The sequence below is a fragment of the Vidua macroura genome, chromosome 2, assembly GCF_024509145.1.
Source record: "Vidua macroura isolate BioBank_ID:100142 chromosome 2, ASM2450914v1, whole genome shotgun sequence".
NCBI classification, from domain to species: domain Eukaryota; kingdom Metazoa; phylum Chordata; class Aves; order Passeriformes; family Viduidae; genus Vidua; species Vidua macroura.
Window position 1 is genome coordinate 61,440,143 of NC_071572.1, and position 23,536 is coordinate 61,463,678.

Genomic DNA, 23,536 nt, shown 5'->3' on the forward strand with positions numbered 1-23,536 from the left:
GTCCCTACAAATGCTCAGTGTCAGGTTGGATGGAGCTCTAAGCAACCTAGTCTGCTGGAATGTGACCCTGTCCATGGCAGGGAGTTGGACTGAGATAAGCTTTAAGATACCTTCCAACCCAAAGCATTCTATGATTCTGCCAAATTTTGTAGCTACCATGTTTGGACTGTTTCTCCTTCTGAGCCTGTTGCTGATTCCTGCATAGTGGCTTCTAAATTGCAAGCTTTCTTTTGTATACAGTTCAAAAGTTCTTACTATTTACACAGCCAACTAGATGAACCTGTTTCACCCGAGATGCAAGAGTAATTTTACTTGAATCCAATGACCAGCTTAATTGAAAGTTTGCATTAGACATATTACTGCTGGCCAAGTAAGCTGACATACTATGGGAGCAGCAACAGCACAGGAATGAACAGTCTTCCAGTCTTGGTACAGTCCTGTGTTTCAGTGTAACAGTTTGGGATTTAAGCTTATTTAAGTTTTTGAACTCTCTTGTTTGCTGGTATGTTTCTAAATTTGAAAGAGCTTTCTTCACCAGGTGAAATGATAGCTTGGTAAAAATTTTTATTGGAAGAGAAACATCCTGTCCTAGTTTAGGGCAAAATTTGGGAGAAGACCTCCGGAAGGAGCCCCCACAAAGCAAACCCCCCATGGCCCCTCCCCCCACCTGGTTTGGGAAGGATTTCCTCAGAGAGAAGTGGAAAAAAACCTGTTTATTTAACAAGCAAAACACTCCCCAATACAAAAATCACCACCTGATGACAAAACTCTTTCACCATTCTGAAGAGATGACAAATTCAGAAAGTCTCTCCTGGGAGTGGTCGCCTGTATTAAAATACAAGTCCTCCGGGCTTCACCCGGGTGCCCAGCCTGTCCGGGGGAAAACCCTCAGAGGACTGGTCCGTGGGGAGGATGTGGCAGGACCCGGATAGCTCCACCGTAAGGACGAGAGGGCTCCGAAGTAGCTTTATTCCTAGAGGCTTTATTTCAGGAGCGTCGCAGGAACAGGAGGGTGAAAGGAGGGGCACGAACTCTCCAGAAGGGAGCGAACTTCGGAAGCCCCGAGGAAAGGCGGGGCTGGGTATTAAGGGCAAAGAAGTGGGAGTGGTTAGGGTACAAAACAGCCAACGGGCAACGGGTAAAGGGGGGGAGACAGAGTGGGGTGACATACAGAGAACTAATCGGGGTACAGAGGAGGAGTGGCATTCCAACAGGAGCCAATGGGGGTAACAGAATAACTGAACTTTCTGGAACTGGAGAGTATGCTAAACATTGATGGACAGCTCTTCTGGGGTGGAGAGCAGCAGCTGGTTGTCAACCTTTTTCTACACTGTTGCTGCCTCCCAAGGGAGAGCAGGAACCCCTCCCACAGTCGCCCAGCTATCAGCCTCCGGTGCTGGGGATGGCTGCTGCAGGTCACAAAAATGCAGACTTTTGGTGTTTCTTGATCTTTCCCAGGACCAGGTCCAGAGCAGGTTCAGATGATATTCAGGAAAGACAAAGGGAAGGAAAAAGAAACAGTCCAGGGTAAAAATTGGACTGCCTAGCTAAACTAACTAATAAGCAAAAGCAAGCAAGCAAGCAAGCAAGCTAAGCCAGCCAAGCCTCTCCTAGACACAGACCATGGTGGGAGGTGAGCCGGCTGATAACAAGACAAAACAATCCTTCACTTTCAGAGTCAGTCCTGAAGGCACAGAACATAATATCAGGCATAAACAGAACACACGATTTGGGATACAAGCACCATACTGTCACCCTAGGACATTCCACCCCTTATCTCCAAATCGTCAACTATCAAACATCACATAAAAACTTCATCAATTAAAACTTCCATCTTTCACTTACTCAGACCTTTGACACTTAGACATTTCCTTCTATCTCACTTGCTCAAACCTTCGACACTTACACATTTCCTTCTGTCTCATGTCTGTGTGGTTTAATGTATAAACAATGGTGGTAATATCCAGCAAATTGAGATATTTGCATATGAGTCTCACCCCACAATCAGGTCTCCCTGAGGTACACATCGTGTTCTTCCATCTTTCTGCATTATCCACCATGTACAACCTGGTCCCTGAGCAAAGACAATCCCACAAATGGGTTTGTCTGTACTCGAGGCAGAATTGATCCACACTGTCTTCCCTAACAAACCTCTGATATGTGCCACTGGGACTTTATCTCCGTCTACTATATTCAGGGACTCAGACTGGGCAGGACCTGCTCCATTGGTGGAACCTCAGGTGTTAACTAACCAGGTGGCCTTTGCCAAATGCTGCTCCCAGTTTTTGAAAGATCCCCCACCCAGTGCTTTCAAGGTGGTTTTTAACAGTCCATTGTACCTCTCCACCTTGCCTGCAGCTGGTGCATGGTAGGGGATATGGTACACCCACTCAATGCCATGTTCCCTAGCCCAGGAGTTGATAAGGCTGTTCTTAAATGAGTCCCATTGTCTGACTCAATCCTCTCAGGGGTACCATGCCTCCAAAGGACCTGCTTTTCAAGGCCCAGGATGGTGTTACGGGTTGTAGCATGAGACACAGGGTAGGTTTCCAACCATCCTGTGGTGGCTTCCACCATTGTGAGCACGTAGCGCTTGCCTTGGCGTGTCTGCGGCAGTGTGATGTAGTCAATCTGCCAGGCCTCCCCATACCTGTACTTGGACCACCGTCCATCATACCATAGGGGCTTCACCTGCTTGGCCTGTTTGATGACAGCACATGTCTCACAGTCATGGATAACCTGAGAAATACTATCCATGGTTAAATCCACCCCTCGGTCTCGTGCCCACTTATAGGTGGCATCTCTGCCCTGATGGCCTGAGGCATCATGGGCCCATCGTGCTAGGAACAACTCCCCCTTATGGTGCCAATCTAAATCTATCTTTGACACCCCTATCTTTGCAGCCTGATCTACCTGCTGATTGTTTTGCTGCTCTTCATTAGCTCTACTCTTGGGGACAGGAGCATCTACATGGCGAACCTTCACAGGTAGTTTCTCTACCCGGGTAGCAATGTCTTTCCATTCTTCAGCAGCCCAAACTGGTTTTCCTCTATGCTGCCAGTTAGCCCCTTGCCATCTCTCCAGCCATCCCCACAGAGCATTGGCTACCATCCATGAATCAGTGTAGAGGTAGAGCTTTGGCCACTTCTCCCTTTCTGCAATGTCTAGGCCAGTTGAACGGCTTTGAGTTCAGCAAGTTGACTTGATCCACCTTCTCCTTCAGTGGCCTCTGCGGCCCGTCGTGTGGGGCTCCATACAGCTGCTTTCCACTTCCGATTCATCCCTACGACGTGACAGGAACTGTCAGTGAAAAGAGCATAGCGTGTTTCCTCTGCTGGCAATTTGTTGTAGGGTGGAGCTTCTTCAGCCCGTGTCACTGGTTCTTGTTCTTCATCTGTGACACCAAAGGTTTCACCTTCAGGCCAATTTGTAATTACTTCCAAAATCCCAGGGCGATTCAGTTTACCAATACAGGCGCACTGCGTGATGAGAGCAATCCACTTGCTCCATGTAGCACTGGTGGCATGGTGGGTGAAGGGAACCTTTCCTCTGAACATCCACCCTAGCACCGGGAGTCGGGGTGCCAGGAGGAGTTGCGCTTCTGTACCAGTCACCTCTGAGACGGCTTGGACTCCTTCGTAGGCAGCCAAGATTTCCTTCTCTGTTGGGGTGTAGTTGGCTTCAGACCCTCTGTAGCTCCAACTCCAAAATCCTAGCGGTTGGCCTCGAGTCTCATCAGGCACTTTCTGCCAAAGGCTCCGGGACAGACCATGGTTCCCGGCTGCAGGGTAGAGCGCGTTCTTCACATCTGGTCCCGTCCTGACTGGGCCAAGGGCTACTGCATGAGCAATTTCCTGCTTAATCTGGGCAAAAGCTTGTTGCTGCTCAGGGCCTCAATGGAAATCTTTCGTCTTGCGGGTGACCAGGTAAAGAGGGCTCAGGATCTGACTGTACTCAGGAACATGCTTTCTCCAAAAGCATGTGGCACCTAAGAAAGCTTGCGTTTCCCTCTTGTTGGTTGATGGGGACATAGCTGTGATCTTGTTGATGACATCTGTAGGAATCTGACGCCGCCCATCTTGCCACTTCACTCCCAGGAACTGGATCTCTCAAGCAGGTCCTTTGACTTTACTCTTCTTGATGGCGAAACCAGCTTCCAGAAGGATTCGGATTATTTCCTTTCCTTTCTCAAACACTTCTGCTGCTGTGTTCCCCCACACAATGATATCATCAGTATACTGTAAATGTTCTGGAGCCTCACCCTTTTCTAGTGCAGCCTGGATCAGTCCATGGTAGATGGTAGGACTGTGCTTCCACCTCTGGGGCAGTCGGTTCCAGGTATACTGCACTCCCCTCCACGTAAAGGCAAACTGAGGCCTGCATTCTGCTGCCAGAGGAATGGAGAAAAATGCATTAGCAATGTCAATAGTGGTGTACCACTTTGCTGCCTCGGACTCCAGCTCATACTGGAGTTCCAGCATGTCCGGCACAGCAGCGCTCAGTGGTGGAGTCACTTCATTCAATGCACGGTAGTCCACAGTCAATCTCCATTCTCCTTCAGATTTACACACAGGCCAAATAGGGCTGTTGAAGGGTGAGTGGGTTTTGCTGACCACCCCTTGGCTCTCCAGCTCTCAAATCATCTTATGGATGGGAACCACAGCATCTCAAGTTGTTCTGTACTGTCAGCGATGCACTGTTGAAGTGGCAGTTGGTACCTTTTGCTCTTCTCCCTTCAGAAGTCCTACTGTAGTTGGATTCTCAGACAGTCCAGGCAAGGTGTTCAATTGCTGGATGCCCTCTGTCACTGCAGCTGCTATCCCAAATGCCTACCTGAGTCCTTTTGGGTCTTTAAAATACCCCCTTTGGAGGTAATCTATACCCAAAATGCATGGGGCCTCTGGGCCAGTCACAATAGGGTGTTTCTTCCACTCATTTCCGGTCAGGCTCACCTCAGCTTCCACCAAGGTAAAGTCCTGTGATCCCCCTGTCATGCCAGCGATGGAGACAGGTTCTGCCCCCACATGTCTTGATGGAACCAATGTGCATTGCACACCAGTGTCAACCAAAGCCTTATATTTCTGTGGTTCTGATGTGCCAGGCCAACGGATCCACACAGTCCAGAAAACTCGGTTTTCCCTCACCTCTACCTGGCTAGAGGCAGGGCCCCTCTAAGCCTGGTTATCCTTCTTTCCTTGGGCATATGTCTTAGAGGTTCCTTCCAGGGGATTGGACATGTCATCATCATCATACCTGGAGGCTTGGCTACGGGCAGTGTCTGCGTTGGATACCAGGGCCTCTAATTTGCCGAGATTTGGAGAAGGTCCTCTTTAATCTCCTCCCTGAGTTTCTGGTGATTCTCATCTATCTTGTCTTCTAATTTCTGTAGACGTGTTTCCACTGCTGCAATTCTGGCATGTGTCAGGCCATGCACAGCATCTGCATGTGCTCGGAGCTTCTTTGCCATATCGAGCACGGTCTCATCCCTCTCATCCCGTTTCATTATTGCTAAAGCAGAAGCATATTCATGCGGCCCAAGCTGTACAAGTTTTCGCCACATCACAGATGTACATGGTACCATGTCTGGATTTCTAGTTGTTATTTCATCTGAGAAGATAATCTCTGCCACTGCCATTTCTCTCAGGCGTTGGATCCCTTGTTCTATAGTCTTCCACTGGGTCTGCTGCATATAAAGATCATCTGCACACAGGTATCTTTGTGCTACACTTTCCAGGACCTGTGCCCAGAGGCTGTGAGGGTTAGCTCCCCCCATCATTCCTTGGTCAATGACAGGATCATGTGACAGGGATCCCAAATGCCTCGCTTCAGTGCCATCCAGAATTGTAGCTTCACCTGCAGCATCCCAAACACAGACCAACCAACTAATTATAGACTCATCAGGTCGTCGAGTGTAATCCTTTCTTAGGCCATGGAGGTCCTTTAGGGAAAAGGACTCAATATTGGCCTCTGATCTTGTACCAGTTGCTTTGACTCCTGCTTTTATGTCAGGAGGCATTGAGGGTCCTTCTCCTGCATCATAATCATCATCGTCATCCACTGGTCGATCGGTCTTGTCTGTGCACTTTCCACTTCTCGTGCTAGTAGCAACAGCCATTGGTTGAGGCTTACAGTCTGGTTTGGCTGCTGGCTTTGAGCCTGGGCTGTTGACTGCAGCCTGAGTGACTGGGATAGCTGCTGGTTTATCTCCCTGCCCCCTTTCCTCTGTCTGCTGCCCTACAGTATCAAGCAGAGTGCGATAAGCATATGCCAGGGCCCAGCTCACTGCAATGATCTTTTTCTCCTTAGGGGTATCATGGCACTTCTCTTTCAGGTACTTTGCCACCTCAGCTGGGTTCTGAATTTGTTCACATGGAAAGTCCCAGACTATGGGGTCAGAAAACTCCTTTAAGATTTGACCCATATCCTCCCATTTCCCACACCACTCAGGATTTCTCACACCTGGGTCTACTCCTGGGTCAGGGGTCTCATCAGCCCTACTAGAGATCTCAGCCCTCATTCTAGAGAAGCTGCAGAACTGTATAGAGAAAGCTTACCAAATTAAATACCAGAAAGATGGTCTCTTTAACATTCAGGGGAAACTGAACATTCTCCAATAGGGATGTAACAGATTCAGAGGAGAAGAAGGAAAGCAAAGGCTGAAAAGCCTCATCTCCTGCTTCTCCTCTAACAAACTGGGTGCACAACCATAACCACGAACCATACATTCCTGGAACAGACTCCAGCACCTTTATAAACCTCCTGCAAGCCATTACAACCAAGCCCAGCCCGATGGATATTCTGGTCAGTGCCCCTCTACTGCGAAAACTACATATTAGGGACAATACCGAAGCTACTTCTGGATAAGAAAATAAACCTAAGGACATAGAGGTATAAAGACCTCAAAAAACCCTAGGGACCAGAAACACATGCAGGCCTCCACCCCAAGAGATATTATGAATTCAAACAACATAGCCAGTAACTGCTCTATACCAAAATATGATTAGAACAGGGTTTTTTCCACTCTCTCGAGTGACAAGTTGGGTGCCAAAATATTTGTCCTAGTTCAGGGCAAAATTTGGGAGAAGACCTCCAGAAGGAGCCCCCACAAAGCAAACCCCCCATGGCCCCTCCCCCACCTGGTTCGGGAAGGATTTCCTCAGAGAGAAATGGAAAAAACCTGTTTATTTAACAAGCAAAACACTCCCCAATACAAAAAAACACCACCTGATGACAAAACTCACCATTCTGAAGAGATGACAAATTCAGAAAGTCTCTCCTGGGAGTGGTCGCCCAGCTATCAGTCTCCGGCGCTGGGGATGGCTGCTGCAGGTCACAAAAATGCAGACTTTTGGTGTTTCTTGATCTTTCCCAGGACCAGGTCCAGAGCAGGTTCAGATGATACTCAGGAAGGGGAAAGGGAAGGGAAAAGAAACAGTCCAGGGTAATAAAAATTGGACTGCCTAGCTAAACTAACTAATAAGCAAAAGCAAGCCAGCAAGCAAGCAAGCCAAGCCAGCCAAGCCTCTCCTAGACACAGACCATGGTGGGAGGTGAGCCGGCTGATAACAAGACAAAACAATCCTTCACTTTCAGAGTCAGTCCTGAAGGCACAGAACATAATATCAGGCATAAACAGAACACACGATTTGGGATACAAGCACCATACTGTCACCCTAGGACACATCCAATTATCCTGTTTTCATAACAGGTTCTAATTTGATTTCTATCTTCTGTGTTGCTTTTTCCCAGCATTTAACAAACTTCATTAAGCAAATATAATAAATGTGCAGCCAAGTATATGAAATATATGGCTCCATAATATAGTCTTCTATTGGAAAATTAATCAATGTCATTGATTGTTCTGTTTCTGTATTGACTTCTCCTTCCTCTTTTTTAGGGAGCACATCAAGCAGATCATAAAGCTTCTAGCAAGTATCCGAGCTCTGGATCATGCCGTTACTGTTGCAAATGATCACAACGTAAAAGAGTTCAAGATTCTAACAGAAGGAAAATAGACTTTTCCCACCACTCATTTTGAGCTTAAAAACCATTCCTGATGTGTAATTTATGTACATATGTAAAGTTTCTTAAACTGTAAAGTATTGATCTTTGTTTTAATACAAAGTGCATTCTTATATACAGCATCCTTAAAAATAAAAATCATTGACTTCATTGAAAACAAAAATGGAATCCCAAGGTTGTCATCTTTCCAGAAACCAGATTTTTCCTCAAGTTTCTCTAAATCTTGTTCAGAAAAATACTTTCTGCCCATAATCAGTGGTCATCTACACCTGTTAATTGTTCCATGGTTAACTGGAATGTGTATAATAGATTCTGTGTAATACAATGATGTATATATTTATACCACCATGTTGCTTTCACACTGGATATAGAGATGCTGTTCTGTTGCAATAAGCTTTTCCTTTGCTAAAAATACTTATTTTGAAAATAAAATGATTGTATTATTGGTCAAAAGGGCTGCTAAAACATTCAAATATGTGAAAAGTCATGAGTTGAAGAATAGGGGCACATTGAAGTGCTTTAAAAAGCAGCTGTGCACTCCAAGTGGAGTAACCAAAAAGTAATTTGCATTCAGAATATGGAAATCTTGCCACTGTTCTCCAAAAGGAACATCTGGATAAATGGTGAAGTATTTTTTTTTATACAGGCAAACACTGAGAATTTGTGATTCTTGTGCATGTGTAGATGGTGATTCTTAAGCTCAAAACACCTTTCATTTTGTAAGACTAATGGTTTTACCTCTGAATTCTGGACCCTCCTTCCTTTTCTAAAGTGCTTAAGATGTGTCAGGATTGCGGGGGAGGGGGTTGGTTTTTTGTTTGTTTGATTTGGTTTTTTGGTTTGGTTTTGTAATGTCATTCATGGAACCTATTTCTTCAGGTTAGAGTGGCTGAAGATATGGAGCAAAATGAAGGTATTTTGAAACCTTTGAAGTATTTACATAGTGGATATTAAAATGTTATACTTCCCACTGGTAGGAAAATGAAACCACAAACATCAAAGGTTTATGCCAAAAAAGGAGACAGAGGAGTCTTGTAACTTTATTCAAATAAAGGGAGAGGCCATGGGGCATTTGCCAGGGGTCTCTCACATTTTTGAAGGATGCAGCCTCCTCTTTTATCCTAATTTCTCGGCCGTATTTCCCTCTCACTTTCCCCCTCGGCTGAGGTACTTGAGAGGTACAGACTTCCCAGAATGCCTGATACCAAAGATTCCCCTCTGATGTAAAACCCTCCCTTTTAATTTTTAATTTTTATGGAATTTATGTTTTTCCCCATTGTTTCTTTCAACTTTCAATGCCCAATTCAATTTATCAGCTTTTACAAATAAACCTAAAGTTTATTTGTAAAAGCAAGTATCTTTTTCCATTCATCAATCAGTGGAATCCTTCCCACTGATCCTTTTATCTCTCAGTGCTAGTTTATCTACCAGCAGACCCACAGCTTGTTTGTAAAGACAAATCCATCGTTCCTCTCACCACTAAATATCATCTATGTATAGGCCTAAAAACCCAAGGCGTTTCATTTAAATGTAAGTGAAAACCACTTCAAAAATCTGTTGATATACGTGAGAACACTAGTGACTTGATCTTGGGATCCAAGGCAGGTGGAGAGCTTTAGGTTAAAAGCTATTCTCCATGTGTGCCCAGCTTTTTTTTAGGGGAACTATAGCAATTTGCATTCTGAATAATATTTATGCTTACTGCATGTGATATAAATGAGTATATTAAACACATACCATTTGTAACATGGACACTTCCTTGGGATACTGGATAGTTATTTTTTTTCAACAGATTGACGGAGCGCACTCAGAAATACCTGCTTTTAATAATAAACTCATATATCAAGGAGCTGTTGCAGTACAACTTGGTAAGCTTTGTTCCTTTAGGAAGGGAGTGAAGGAAATGATGTGGGTTCTGGTTCTCGTTGACTGTTCCAATAGGTCAGAAAAAAATAATCTTTCAAAGTTGAATTTCTTGAGTGAACACAATAGGATTAACAGTGGAATTCACATACCTACATAAATCATAGTTTAGATATTTGAAATAGTATTGCAATTGTAGTTGCATGATTCAATAGTGACAGATTTGATCTTTCTCTGCTAAAAATGTCACTGATTTCAGTATCTTGAAGAGGACCTGAAGGGAGCCTGTAAGAGAGCTGGAGAGGGTCATTGGACAAGGGCTGGGAGTGATAGGTAAGTGTCAATTGGAGCTGAGGGAGCAGTCACAGTTCCCTTTATTATTGATACTGTTGATGTTACTGGTTTTTTTCTCTTGCTTTTTTCTAGGAAATTGTTCCTATCTCACCCCATGATCTTTACCTTTTGTGCCCCCAAATCTCCTGCCTTGGGGAGGGGGAGAAGTGAGCAAGTGGCTTGTAGTTTAGAGTGGTTTCAGTGGGAGCAGTAAATCTGGAAGTACCATTCCTACATGAAGACAGCCGTACTTGGATCCCAGTGTGAGGCACAATGAGGGCACACCCCACAAAAGAGTGGGTTGGAAACAAATTTGATCTCAGCATTTGCTGTATTAGGTCCAGAGCCACTGGTCACTATGGTGCTTGGGCTGTTCATGTGGGTATGGTAAATAACCCTGGCTCTGTTCCTGTATTCCTCTGTATGCTCCTCGGGGTGACCTTTTATGGAGCAGGGACAAGGATTGGCATTTCTTTGTTGCTGTACTGTGGGATGTGAGTTTATGACATGATGATATCAAGGGCAATGAGGGTACTCTGGGATGTATATTCAGTGCTGCTCTTTTGCCCTTACTTCAGCACTACCTTTGGAAGTCCATTAATAACTGTACCCAATCTGTGGGGGGAACAAGGGAAGGATGATTTTCTCCCCTTTCCCCACCTTTTCCTCCTTCAGGCCTGTTACAACAGCTTTTGAAAATTTTCAATTCCCTTTGGATGGTAAGGAAAGCATGTTCTTGTTGCTATGTCTGCTATGTCTCAGTGCAGTCCACACTGTGTTTAGAGTCATGTTTGGAGGCAGAACAGAGATTTCCAAGAAGGCCATTCAGACACCTGTCCCGAGGTCGAATGGTCATGAGTGGCATGGAATGTGAGAGAAAATTGGCTGATTTTTTGAGAAATTCTCTGCTTCAGTGGTTTGGGATTTCACCCCTGAACAGGAAGTTCAGGAAGCTGAACAGCATCAGGACTCTGATAAAGTGACAGAATATTTGCAAGGAGAATGCTGTGTCAACTCCAGAGGACAGTGGACAGCATGCTCAGGGGAGGAGGAGGAAACAGAGCAAAAGGCACTATGGCCACGCCAACTGCAGCTGAACCAGGGGAACAGCCCGTGCTGGGGGCAGTCACCCCTGCATGCAAGAAGGAATCCAAGACAAAATCAGTTCAGTTAGTGAGGGATGGTGAAGCAGGGCCCTCAGAACAGGAGGAGGAGGCAGGGCCAGAGAAAATCACCTGGTCCATGTCCCCAGGTGAGCTGTAAGATGTGTGAAAAGGTTCCAGCTGCCAGTTAGGTGAGCCCCTGGTGACCTGGCTATTCCAGTGCTGGGATATCCTGGCCCACGATATGGAACGGGATGGTAGTGAAGCCAAGCAACTGGGATCCTTGTCCTGGGATGTGAACATTGACAAGGGCATCGGGAAGAGGACAAAAACTCTCAGATTCTGAAGGCAACTCCTGTCAAGTGTGAGAGAAAGGCATTCTCTCAAGGATGATCGAGTAGTGCATTGAGGCATGTGGAACACCATGGTACAAGGTACCCAGTATCTTGGAGAGAATTAGTGGTGCTGGAGATACAAGGATTCAAATGATGAGCAATCCCCTGTAAATCCAGATGAAGTCCAGTGTACACAAACTCTGTTTGTTCTGACAGAGCATGCCAGTGTCATATGACAGGTCACTGGCAGTGCTGTCATGGAAAGAAGAACAAAGAATAGTTATCAAACTTCTTTATCAAACTCCAGCTATATGAAATATTTTTTCTGCCCCCCCCCCTTCCCCAGGCCTGTGCCCTTGTTCATGGGAAGACTGTCCAAGGACCTGCTAGAGCCTGGAGTCTCTGCTATTGGAAGCAGGAACCTTCTTGCTTGAGAGAGAGGGTGCACACCATGAGTAACCTGTGGTTTTAGCTGCATGACTATGGAGAGCACATAAAGAAGTGGGATGGAAAACCCACCTGGCAGCACAGGTATGAATGCCTTTCCCATTTCCTGTGGGCAAGTCCTCAGACACAAGAGGAGGGCTGATATTACTTCTGATCCTCTTGAAGGATTCCAGTTCATGTTTACAAGACGTGAGCAGTGAGTACCATGATGAGAACTAAAGAGGCCCTGTCTCCTGCCAGGTGAAGGAAAGGGACAATCTGATCTATTGGACTGTGTGGATCCTATTATATCCAATGGCCTGGTACTGGATATAAGGCTTTAATTGATGCTGGTGCACAAGGTACCCTGATGCCATCAAGATATGAGGGGCAGAATCCATCTGGGGATTTCTGGGGTGACAGGGGGATCCCAACAGTGACTGTGTTGGGAAGCTGAGTGAGCCCGACTGTGAACAAATGGCAGAATCACGCCATTGTGACTGGCCCAGAGGCCCAGGACATCCTGGGCATAAATTGCCTCAGGAGAAGGTATTTCAAGGACCCAAAAGGACATAATTGGGCTTTTGGGATAGCTGCTGTGGACACAGGAAATCAAACAGCTACAGCTCACACAGAAAAAAGTACCAGTAAAGAAGGAACTGCTGGACTGCCCCTTCTCCTCATTGCCTATCAGTGCACCACAAACACTGGGGCCATGCACTCTTCTTGCCAGCTGTATGTAGGTCTCATACTCCTACAGTCTGGTGAGTCCATATGCCAATTTGAAATCTTCAAAAACCCTCAGAGTAAGGTCCTAGAACAAAAAGAAAGAGCTGGGCATCACCTTCCATTTTCAACCTTCGCACACCCTGGTACTATTCAGTTTCCTTCTCTATGTACCTTCCCATTCCTTCTCTCTTACAGACCCAAGATCCCAAATAGTTTAATAACTGCTCCCACACTAACAGGGTCCGAACAAAAGGCTTGTGGTGTCTTTTACCTTCCCCGTTGCAGTTGCTCAGCTCCATATGATGGCGGCAACGTAGTTGCAAAAGAGGTAAATGTCCTGATCCTCCAGAAGCAATGAAGTGTGCACATCCCAAGTTGAAATTGTCAGTACTGGCAAAAAGCAATGTGCCAGGGCAGAAAAGTTTGTCTGGCCTTCAGATTCCATTTGCAATCCTTAATTCATATCACACTCTAGCAGCATTCACTCCCTCTTACGCCTGGTAAACTGCTGTTCCATGGGAAGGAAAACCTGGAGATACAGTGTTTTAAACTGCTGATCATAGGTTGCCCACTGGAGGTGAAGGCCAGCAACAGCTTTCTAGCCTGGCATCTGTTGTGTTGGAGCAATCCTTGGACATATTCCATTTTTGAGCTTAATCTGAAATTTCCAAAGTGGGGTCCAGGAACTGAGTGACAGTACCATTCCTTAGGAAATACAGAACATAATGCCAGTGTTGCTGCTGCAGATCACAAGCTTCCAAAGGAAGGTAAAGGACAACAAGAACTTTCTGTTCTAAAATGTTTTTTGTGCATGCAACCGTTGGATGTATTCAAAATTGCAGGAGGTATCCTGAAAGGGAACAACAGTTCTTTTACATGGGAAGGAAAGCACCTAGACCACATGTTTCACTAGGAGAAAATAACTTACCCAGGGGAGGTAAAGACCAGCAACACTTCTTCCCTTTGCAGCTTGGATCCATTTGTCAGAGCTAATGTCCTGAATGTGAATCACATCACCTTTCCTTGGAAATATAATAGCTCATCCTGCAGATGATTTTCTGCCCAATGAAGGTAAAGACCTTTCTGTCCTGGCACCTTTCTCTCTTAAATCAATCCTAGACAAATTCAGTATTGGAGTGGTAGGCAAACTTTGGCTGTAAGCTCCTGAAAAAGGATGACTGTGCTTTTATCTGGGAAGGAAAGCACTATCCCAGTGTGGCAGTTGCAGATGAGAGGCTGCCTCACAGAGGTAAAGGCCAGCAACCCCTTTCTGTTCTGGAAACTCTTGTGTAGGATCATTCCTTGGATGTATTCAGTTGAGCAGTGATATGATATCTAAATTTGTAGAAGGAAGAGAGAAAGGGGGTGAAACAGCCTTCTCAGGAAAGGAGAGAAGAAGAGCACCTTGCCCCAGCATTTTTGTATAGATGGTAGGCTGCCCAGGCAAGGTAAACAGCAACAAAACCTTTCTTGGAACTTTTTTTTTTTTTTTTTTTTTTTTTTTTTTTTTTTTTTTTTTTTTTTTTTTTTTTTGTGAGAGTAATCCTGTGCCCTATTCAGTTTTGAATATTGAATTTAAATTTTGCACATGCCCTCCAAAAAGTGAATGGTAGTATCTTTCCTTGTGAAGGAAAGCATGTAGCCCCAGTGGCGGTTGAAGTCACCACCAGGCTGCTCAGGAGACCTAAAAGCCAGTAACAGTTTGTTCTCATGGGGCCTCCTGTATAGCTTCAATTTTGGAACCTATTTAGATTTGAAGGTTGTATTTCAATTTTGGATGTGGGCTCCAGAAAGTGGATGAGACTGCCTTTCCTTGGGCAGAAAAGCCATAATATTGTTGGAGCAGATCACAGTCTGCCAAGGAGAGAGATGGACCAGTATCAGCTTTGTGTTCTGGCATCTTTTGTTTGGGAGCAGTCCCTGGATGTCTTTAATGATGATGCTCAGATTGAAATTTTGGAGGAGGTATACTGCAATTTATGGCAGCACCATTCAACTTTGCAAGGAAAGCACTTAGTCCCCATGGTGGTGGTGCAGATGAGAGACTGCCCAGGAGAGGTAAAGGCCAGCACAAGCTTTCTGTCCTGTCACCTTTTGTTCGGGCTAAAAGCCCAGACTGATTCTTTTTTGGAGGTGGTAACCAAATAGGGGATGTTGTCATCTGAAGACTATGAGAGTAAATAATTTATTTTGATGTATGTGGTTTGCTATCCTTGATCTTGCAGAACAAAGACAAATTCCTACCAACACTGGGACTACTGTGCATTCCTTCCCAAAGAAAAGTAGTGACATCCTATTTCAGAATCCCACCTCTGGAATTTGCAGCTGAGCTCCAAAATTGAATATGTTCAAGATTTGCCCCCACACAGAAGGTTCCAGGACAGAAAGATGTTGCTGGCTTTTACCTCCATCAAGCAGACAATCACCTAGAGCACCCTAACTGTCAAGACAAGCTTTCCTTCCCCAAGAAAGGTACCTCCTTCAGGAGCCCACTTACCTGGTTCTGCATACTACCTGCAGAATTATGGAATACATCCTGAATTGCTCTCATACAAAATGTGCCAGGACAGAAAACCCTTCCTAGCCTTTATATCTCATGAACAGCCTATCATCTGCATTGCCAACACTGAGAGTACGTGCCTTCCTTCCCAAGGAAAGCTACTGCCATACTTCTTCAGAAGCCCCTCTCCTAACTTTGGATACCAGCTCCAAAACTGAATAAACTGGTGATTGCTCCCATAGGAAAAGTGGTAGAAGAGAAACCTATTGTTGGCTGTTATACTCCCAGGGCACCTCACATTTCCAACACTGAAAATGGGATCAGGCTCTGTCCTTTCTATGGATAGGTATAGTCATTATTTTTCAGAAGACCCGCTCCGAAAATTGGAGCCATCCTGAATTCATTCAATCCTGAATACATTCAGGGACTGATCTCACACAAAAGCATCCAGGACAGAAAGTTGTTGCTGGCTTTTACCACCTCTAGACAGCCTTTCATCTGAATCATCAACACTGTCACTATGTGCATTACTTACTGAGGAAAGGTGGTGTCATCCTCTTTTATGAGCCCAACACTGAAATATGAAGCTGAGCTCCAAAACTGAACACGTCCAAAGATTGCTCCCACACAAAGGTTTCCAAGAAAGTAAAATATTCCTAGCTGTTAATTCCCTGGCATCTTATCTGCACCGCTAATAATGGGGCTAGGTGCTTTCCTTCCCAAGGAAAGGTAGTTTGATCTTTCAGGAGCCCACTCCAGAATCTTGAGACCACCTCCAAAATATGTCTGGAGATGGCTCCCACACAAAAAGTGCCAAGAGAGAAAGTTGTTCCTGGCCAAGAATTTCCATAGACACCCTACAAATCTGCACTACCAACACTGGAGATGGGTGTTTTCCTTCCCAAGGAGAGGTAATATAATGCTCCTTCGTGAGTTGACCTCTGAAATTTGGATATCACCCCCAAAACTGAATACTGGGGATTGCTCCCACAGGCACAATGCCAAGAGAGAGAGATGTTGCTGGCCTTAACCTCCCTTGGGCAACCAATCATCTCAATACCAATGCTGTGACAAGGCGCTTTCCTTCCCAAGGAAAGACACCATCATCCTCTCTCAGGAGCCCACCACGCATCATGGTATTCTCTCCCTCTCTTGCAATGACAGCATGTGTAAGAAAGTTTAATGGAGGAGATGAATTTGCCTTCTACAAACCTACAAACTCAGAACTGCATAGTATACATGAAAACGTGAAGAGTTCACAAACAGAGTCACACACATAGACAAAATCTTACTTTTTGAGGTAACACAGATGCTTTGCCTTTTAGGGCAGGGACAGCTCCCAGTTCTGTCCTTGATGCACTACTAGAGATGGATGGTGAGAGCTGGTTTGAACAGGCACATGCCCTCTGATGGCAACTCTAAGGGCATACAAGCCTCAATACTTACTTTACTTAAAAGTCTATTGCTCTGAACTTGCAGGTCTGGCTACACTACACAATTCATGTCAGCCTAGGATGTAGCAGAAGGGAAACACCTAAAGGACAAAGCCTGCAAAAGAACATCCCCACACACAGTTCTGTTGTTGCCCATTAGTCTGAGATTTCCAACCATTTAAGAGTCCAAATTTCTGTGTAAGAATTTGAAGTCTTGTAAGTCGACCACAAAGCTGAAATAGTAGATTTTATAACTGAGAAGACCATGACAAATTCTGGTATTCTGTATAACACAAAGCACAGAATCTCAGTCCTTCATCCATTATTTTGATTTGCATGTAAAAGGTTTACTGTAATTCTTGTAGAGGGAGGAAAAAAAAGGACATAAAAGCACAGAAATTGTCAGTGTTTTTAAAGTTCTTATAAAAGCCTGTGAAACAATTCACAGGACAGATTTTCAACAAGAACAATGACAGGTCCATAGGCTTTTTGGGATAACATCTGGATAGATGCAGGTTAGCAAAGTTTCATGGTTTTATGGGTAAGCAGGACTGATTAACTTCAGAGACCAGAATAAGAGTCTGAAAATTATATGTACCTTTTCAGACTCCTGGATTCACACACCACATGTGAAAAATGGACCAGCCCAACAGACAGCTGTCAGTGATATTCCCCAAGCTCCCATGGTCTGTTATTAATCCAATCTGGGAATTCTGTGACTTTTATTGTCTTTTATCCCTGAACCTGTCCCCTGGTTTTTAACCTTTGACTTTGTTAAGAATAATAATTTCATAGAGTTGCTAGCTGATTATCCTGTATTCAAGTAAATGTTGTAAATATGGGTAGTTATAATTACAATGAGCAATTATGTAACAATACTAACCAACAGTGTTGCCAGGCTGACATGAAATGTATTATCTGATTTATTACCACTGGGCTGAGAAATAAAATTGCAATATGATTTAGAACTTTTGAGTCTCTCTCATCACCAAATACTTCTAAACAAAATCATGCCAGTCCACCTGAAAGGCTGAGTTACGGCCTTCAACAAGTTAATTAAGTTGAATATATACACATTCTGGGGTGCTATTTTGATTACTGAGTCTTGTTTCTTCCCAAATCTTTCACATCCATCTCCTCCTCTTTCACAGTAAATATGAAATAGTAGATTATAAAAAACTAGGAAACCTTGTTAAAGTATCATACTGAATTCTTACTAGACTATTAACATATACCAAGAAAGACTTAAATGTTATTTCTCAAGTTAAGAAGGTATTCTTACTTGTATTGCTATATTATTCTCACTCATTACTTATTTGTTAACCATTTTTAGGGTTTTCATTTTAAATTCTGCCTATCTTGGCTCTGTCATTCATATGAAACAGCAGGTCTTCAACATGGCAAATCAAATTTAATCTTCAGTATGTTGAGAAGAATATTAATGTATTTAAGAATATTCAATTAAAAAAGAAAATCAATAGAACAAAATACACACTACTGAGGAAATATCATAATTTAGTAGATACCCAGCTTTGGTACAATTACCTCCCTGGATTATTAGATTTCAGCTTTGTCTGAAGAATCCTAAGCTAGTGGTTTGTGCCTATTAAATTTATAAACTATATAGAGACTACTTTGCTACCATTTTCAGAACTGTTTGAGCAGTACTACATAAATGGAGACTTTCAGAGCAGAAAACTTACACAAAATAGAAAAGCCTTTGTAGAAAGGATAGTGGTTTTTATTGTAGACTTAGAAAATACTGAATTATGAAAAATACAAAATCAACTGTTGTAATTATCTGTTTATTTTACAATCTTTATGCCATCATACCCTTATGGCTTTAAGATAGTCTATTCAAAGTATTTTAAAACATGCTTTAACGAAGTATTTTACAATTTCAAAACCGAGTATTTCTTTACCAGAAGAGAAAAAACAAAACCAAACTCCAAAAACATTTTCCTGAGAATTCTGTATCATAAAAATGTAATTAATTCGTAATATTTGCAAGTTGATGATATAGGCTTATAGAAGTCAACATGCAACTTGTAGGTCTATGGTATTAAATAAATATTTTAAAAATTATTTAGATGCAGCTGGTCAGGCATAAAACTACCCTCAAACTTCATCAAGTTCATATCAGGTTTAAAAACATGATGCTACTTTTATCATAGGTCAATGACTGCCATGATTCCTGCCCTGGAATCCCTCCACCATCATCTACATGGAATTCAGGCTGTGGCTGAATCCCAGACTGCAGCAGTGGAGCACAACTCTTTAGGGATATTCCAGTCTCACACTTGGTTATCACTGATCTTGTTTTTCAACATCTACAGCCAAGTGTGTCAGGGCTTTGGGCCACTGGATAAGCTCCCAGCCAGCCATTCCCTACAAAGATGCTCCACCTCATTATAATAAGGACTTACCCCAAGGAATTCTATTTTCAAATATGTGCACTATTAGGACAGTGTTTTAATGCCGTTGTCCACGTCATTTCAGAATATCACCAGCTTTAAAAGTGATTGGATTTAGGAACAGTAGAGGTTTGGGCCTTGAATTTTGTTTTTGATTGTTTCTTGTTGGTTTGCATTTTAAATAAAATGGAGACATAAGAGCAAAATGCTTCCCAGGGTGGCAGTGTTGGGAGGTAGACAGGATTAAATTAACCATGAATCTACAGAAACTGAAGAAAAAGCCCAGAGAGCTTCATAAAGTAATACATATACAAGATCATCATATCACAATGACAGTAATTTAAAAGCATTTCAATCTAATTATCATGATGTCTGCTGTGTAGTATTTATTTCTGAATTTCAATTACTGCAACCATTATGATTTATATAAGCTATGCACCATTAGCATATTTTTTCCCTTAAAAAAGTAATGATATATGATGAAAATCCAAGGATTCACTAGAGATTTCAATCAACTTTCAGTCCCATAGGTGAGGTAGTGTAGTCATTTGTGTTACGTGCTGGTTATGAGAAGTCCTGTTGAAATCTGTTAATTTTAAATTTTTGTTTTAAATTTTTGTTTTAAATAGGTGGCTTACTGTATTTATTAATGCTATGTTACCTATGGATGGTGGGGAGAGGAAAAAAAAAAGAGCCTTGCCAAGAACAAGTTTTGGCTTACTGCAAGGTAAAACTGAAAAGCAGTATTTACAAGGGCCTTTGCTTAGTTGCTGCCTACTGTACATCACACAAAGACACAAAAAGCTAATTCACATTCTGAGGTAGGAAATGAAGAATTCCACTGGCTTGTACAAGATTCTTCATGTTTTGTAAACCAGCAAACCCAAAGTTTTCTGTGGTGAGGTTCAATACTTAGTTCTGGTGTGAGAATAGCATCTAAATAACAAAGCATCATTGGTATACAATATGCATCCACTGCTATGTAAAAATCTAGAAAATAGGGATTATTTTCAGTAGCTGAATTTCTCCTTCACAAAATAATATAGGAAATATCTCCAGCTCATTTCTTCAATAAACTTTTTATATATCTATGCTAATAGCACAAGCCATTGAAAATATACTACAGGTTTAGCCACAAAGTATCCTGAAGATTGATTCTGAAATAGAACTTTACTGGTCCCAGTGATCAGAGAACAAATAATTGTAACTTACTTTAGGCTGTTAGGCACTGAAAGAAAAAAATGTGGCGCCTAAATACCTTAAAAAAATACCTTTGATTCTAACTTGCCACAAACAAGCAGCAAGCTTGAAGGTGCTAGGACAGGAAGTCACAATACAGTAGTGAGTTTTGATAAACCTATGGGATTCAGATGCCAGAGGATCCAATGCACACTCAACCAAGAACTGCAGCAGTTTCAGATGTCTGCCTTCCACAGTGTGTTGTTATTCCTCCCACTAAATTTAGAGAAGAGAGCAGTATATGGCAGCACTCTGCTGCTCCAGTTCTTCTAATTCTGTACTAGAGTGACAAGACAGAAGCATTTATTCAATAAAAGCCTACTACTAAGCAATTCTACTACTACTAGTAGTAGCCTACTACTTTAATTCAATAAAAGTCTTCCCTGGGATGGGGAGGGGAACAGCAGGAAGTAAGGAGCTATACTAGAGTGCACTTTTCAAAATCTCCTCATCCTGTCATGTAACTTAGCCCGTCTACAAAATGAACATTTACAGAGCTATATATGCTTCTTAAGGTTTGTCTACCAGAAAAAAAGAAGTCTTAGAAGAATTCCAGGTATAGAAGTCATTGTGCATAAACAGCTGTCAGGAGGCTTTCCTTAAAATGCAGAGTGGCATTAAGTACTGTGGCATAAATCAGAGTAGGCTGCTTTATACATGAACAAAACTCCCTCACAAATAAGCACCTGTGCATGGAATTTGTACTTTATAACAGCTTTCCTGAACTCTCCTTGGCATCACCACACAGAAAAAGGCTGACACATAAAAATTACGTTCTGGAACTACACAGAGCAAACCCAAAGTAATAATGGTGACCACATAAGTAAAAATAGTGACCACATAATTGTCAATATAGTTTCAGAAGATTAAACTTTTATCTTCTTTCTCACTTAGTAAATTACTTTCCAATAATGCTCAATCCCACTTCTAGTTGCAAAGTTGAGAGGCTGGCAATGAGAAGGAGAGATTCACTCATCTGTAGTGCATTTGTCAGTCATTTGCTGGCAGAAGTCTGTGATGCCACTGCTCTGTCCACACAGCTCCACGAGTGACGTTTGCTCCAATGTTCTGGCAGAAACTGGATGCAGTTCTTGTACTTGATTGTACGTGGCCTCGCACATGCTTTTGACACACTGATAACAGGAACTCTTCTCAGCTGTAGGTGTGACACCTGAAAGACCATTTGCTGATTCTACAGATGCTGGTATCACAAGCTCACTATCAGATGGAGCTGTTTGTTCTCTTTTCGGGAACAAAAATGAGAGTGGACAATCTGAAGAAGAATATTTTGCAAGTATTTGTATTTGCTCTTGACTCAAGGCTGCTTCCTTACACACCTGCTGGCAAAGTCCAGTCAGATTCTGCTTTGTCTCACCCAGAGTTGATAAAATGTGGTTTCTTTCCTTCAGCAAATTCTCCTTCTCATTTTGCTGCAAAAAGAAAAACTGTATTTTAGTCTACATTTTAAGATAAACACTATGGTTTAAGCTCCTATCAAAGCTAAAACAAGACTTTAAATACTTTGATCTGCTGAAACAGAACTAATTTGGCATTAAGAAAGTAAGCAGCAACACAATCAAACACATATCAAAAGGCCAATCCTAACCTCTGGAAGCATCATCAGGTAAGGTATTTGATGTGGTTTTTCAGATATGCAGCTTTTTCCAAACTCATGCTGGCAGACAAAGGAGTAATTTGCAGTTATTGAACAAATGAAACATAGCTGCACGTACTGTAAATATTCCTGAAACACTAGTTCTACAAGGTAGCACAAGCCATTTCCAACGAGCCAACAAAACATTAAGCAGTCTTCACAGAGATCTGTATCTTAAAACTGAAATGCTGAAAATCAAACATGACATTTTAATTATCGGTACGATTCCACTACGTGAAATTAACTTCCATTCTCAAGAAGTGCCAAATCCACTATAAGACAAACAATGGAGTTAAGTATAGTTCCTAAATTAGATAGAAAATTTAAGAAAGGTAAAGAACATGTGGTGAACAACTAACAACCTAGAGATAATGTAGCAGGATTGTCCAAGCACATGGCAACAGAGAGGATGGCAACTCACTAATAACTATCAAGTAGAAAAAAGTAGCCTGTATGAAATCAAGCTTTTATTTGGCTTCAATGTTATGAATTTTTCTTAAGCTTCTGATAGACCTGGCTAAAGATGAAAAGACACTGATAACTGAGAAGTCTAATCATGGAAACAAGCAACTTTTTGAATAAAGAAAAATGAGGAAATGGTAAAGGACAGGGAACAACCAAGACCATCATAAAGAAGTTGAACAAAAAGGACAAAGAACCCAAATACAAACATGTAGCAACACATACATTTTAAATTCTGTAATTAATTAATTAAAAGAAGATAGAGTTTTGAAGACACACAAGGCTTTAAATAGTTTTCAAGTTTTAGTCATAGAGATTATGTGTTACAGCTACTGTTATGTCAATTCACTCTTGGAAAGTTTTATTAGTTTCATTCCTCCTCACATCCCCTTTTGCAGACAAACCTCATACTTCCACCTCTACAACTTCTTTTTGAAAGAATTAAGTTTAGGCCGCATTTGGCTAGAGGAACAGTTGTTGCCAGTTCTTTTTGTCTAAAATTAGAAGAAAGAGGACTTGGCGAATAAATTTCTATTTGTCAGCATACTGGGAGCAGCTGTTAATCATAAAATATGCCACACTGGAAAGGAGCCATCAGGGTCACTGAGTCCAACTCCTGGGCCTGCACAGGATACCTCAAGAGTCACACCCTGTGCCTGAGAACTTTGTCCAAATGCTTCTTGAGCTCTGTCAGGCTTGGTGCTGTGACTGCTGCCCTTGGGAGTCTGTTCCAATGTCTAACCACCCTATGGGGGGAAGAGGCTTTTCCTAATATCCAACCTAAACTTTCCATGACTCGGCTTTATGCTGTTTCCTTGAATCCTGTCACTGGTCACAAATAGATTGGCACCTGCCCCTCCTGAGGATGTTGAAGACCTCAATGAGGTCGCCTTTTCTCCAGGTTCAACAGACTAAATGACCACAGTCACCACTCATAAGATTTCCCCCCTTCAGACCCTTCCCCATCCTCATGACTCTTCTTTGGGTGCTCTTCAATGGCTTAACACCATTTTTTAAACCATG

At 42.8% G+C, this 23,536-nt stretch overlaps 4 protein-coding genes across 12 annotated transcripts in view; 1 reads left to right on the forward strand and 3 right to left on the reverse strand.

Moving 5' to 3' along the window:
• PAXBP1 (PAX3 and PAX7 binding protein 1) overlaps window positions 1–9,844 on the forward strand; it is a 31,565-nt gene extending 21,721 nt beyond the window's left edge. For 2 of the 3 annotated variants that reach the window (XM_053972089.1, XM_053972090.1), the window contains exon 18: window positions 7,898–9,841. In XM_053972089.1, coding sequence (XP_053828064.1) covers window positions 7,898–8,015 — 118 coding nt within the window. In that variant the 3' untranslated portion in view covers window positions 8,016–9,841. Of the gene's footprint in view, window positions 1–7,897 lie in introns of all 3 variants that reach the window. The other variant, XM_053972091.1, reaches the window with a different exon arrangement.
• Window positions 734–3,111, reverse strand: LOC128804390 (uncharacterized). The gene is made up of 2 exons (XM_053972117.1): window positions 1,623–3,111; window positions 734–1,449 (listed from the first exon to the last, which is right to left on the reverse strand). The coding sequence occupies exon 1, from the start codon at window positions 3,109–3,111 to the stop codon at window positions 2,323–2,325; it is 789 nt and encodes a 262-aa protein (XP_053828092.1). The 3' UTR covers window positions 734–1,449; window positions 1,623–2,322.
• MAP3K7CL (MAP3K7 C-terminal like) overlaps window positions 7,325–23,536 on the reverse strand; it is a 107,146-nt gene continuing 90,934 nt past the window's right edge. The window contains exon 3 of the transcript XR_008436045.1: window positions 7,325–7,363. The gene's annotated coding sequence lies outside the window, so the exon portion shown is untranslated. The remainder of the gene's footprint in view (window positions 7,364–23,536) is intronic.
• Window positions 18,470–23,536, reverse strand: part of BACH1 (BTB domain and CNC homolog 1) — a 32,897-nt gene continuing 27,830 nt past the window's right edge. For 6 of the 7 annotated variants that reach the window (XM_053972104.1, XM_053972105.1, XM_053972100.1 and 3 more), the window contains one exon: window positions 18,470–21,827. In XM_053972104.1, the coding sequence (XP_053828079.1) occupies window positions 21,366–21,827 (462 nt within the window). In that variant the 3' untranslated portion in view covers window positions 18,470–21,365. The remainder of the gene's footprint in view (window positions 21,828–23,536) is intronic. The other variant, XR_008436042.1, reaches the window with a different exon arrangement.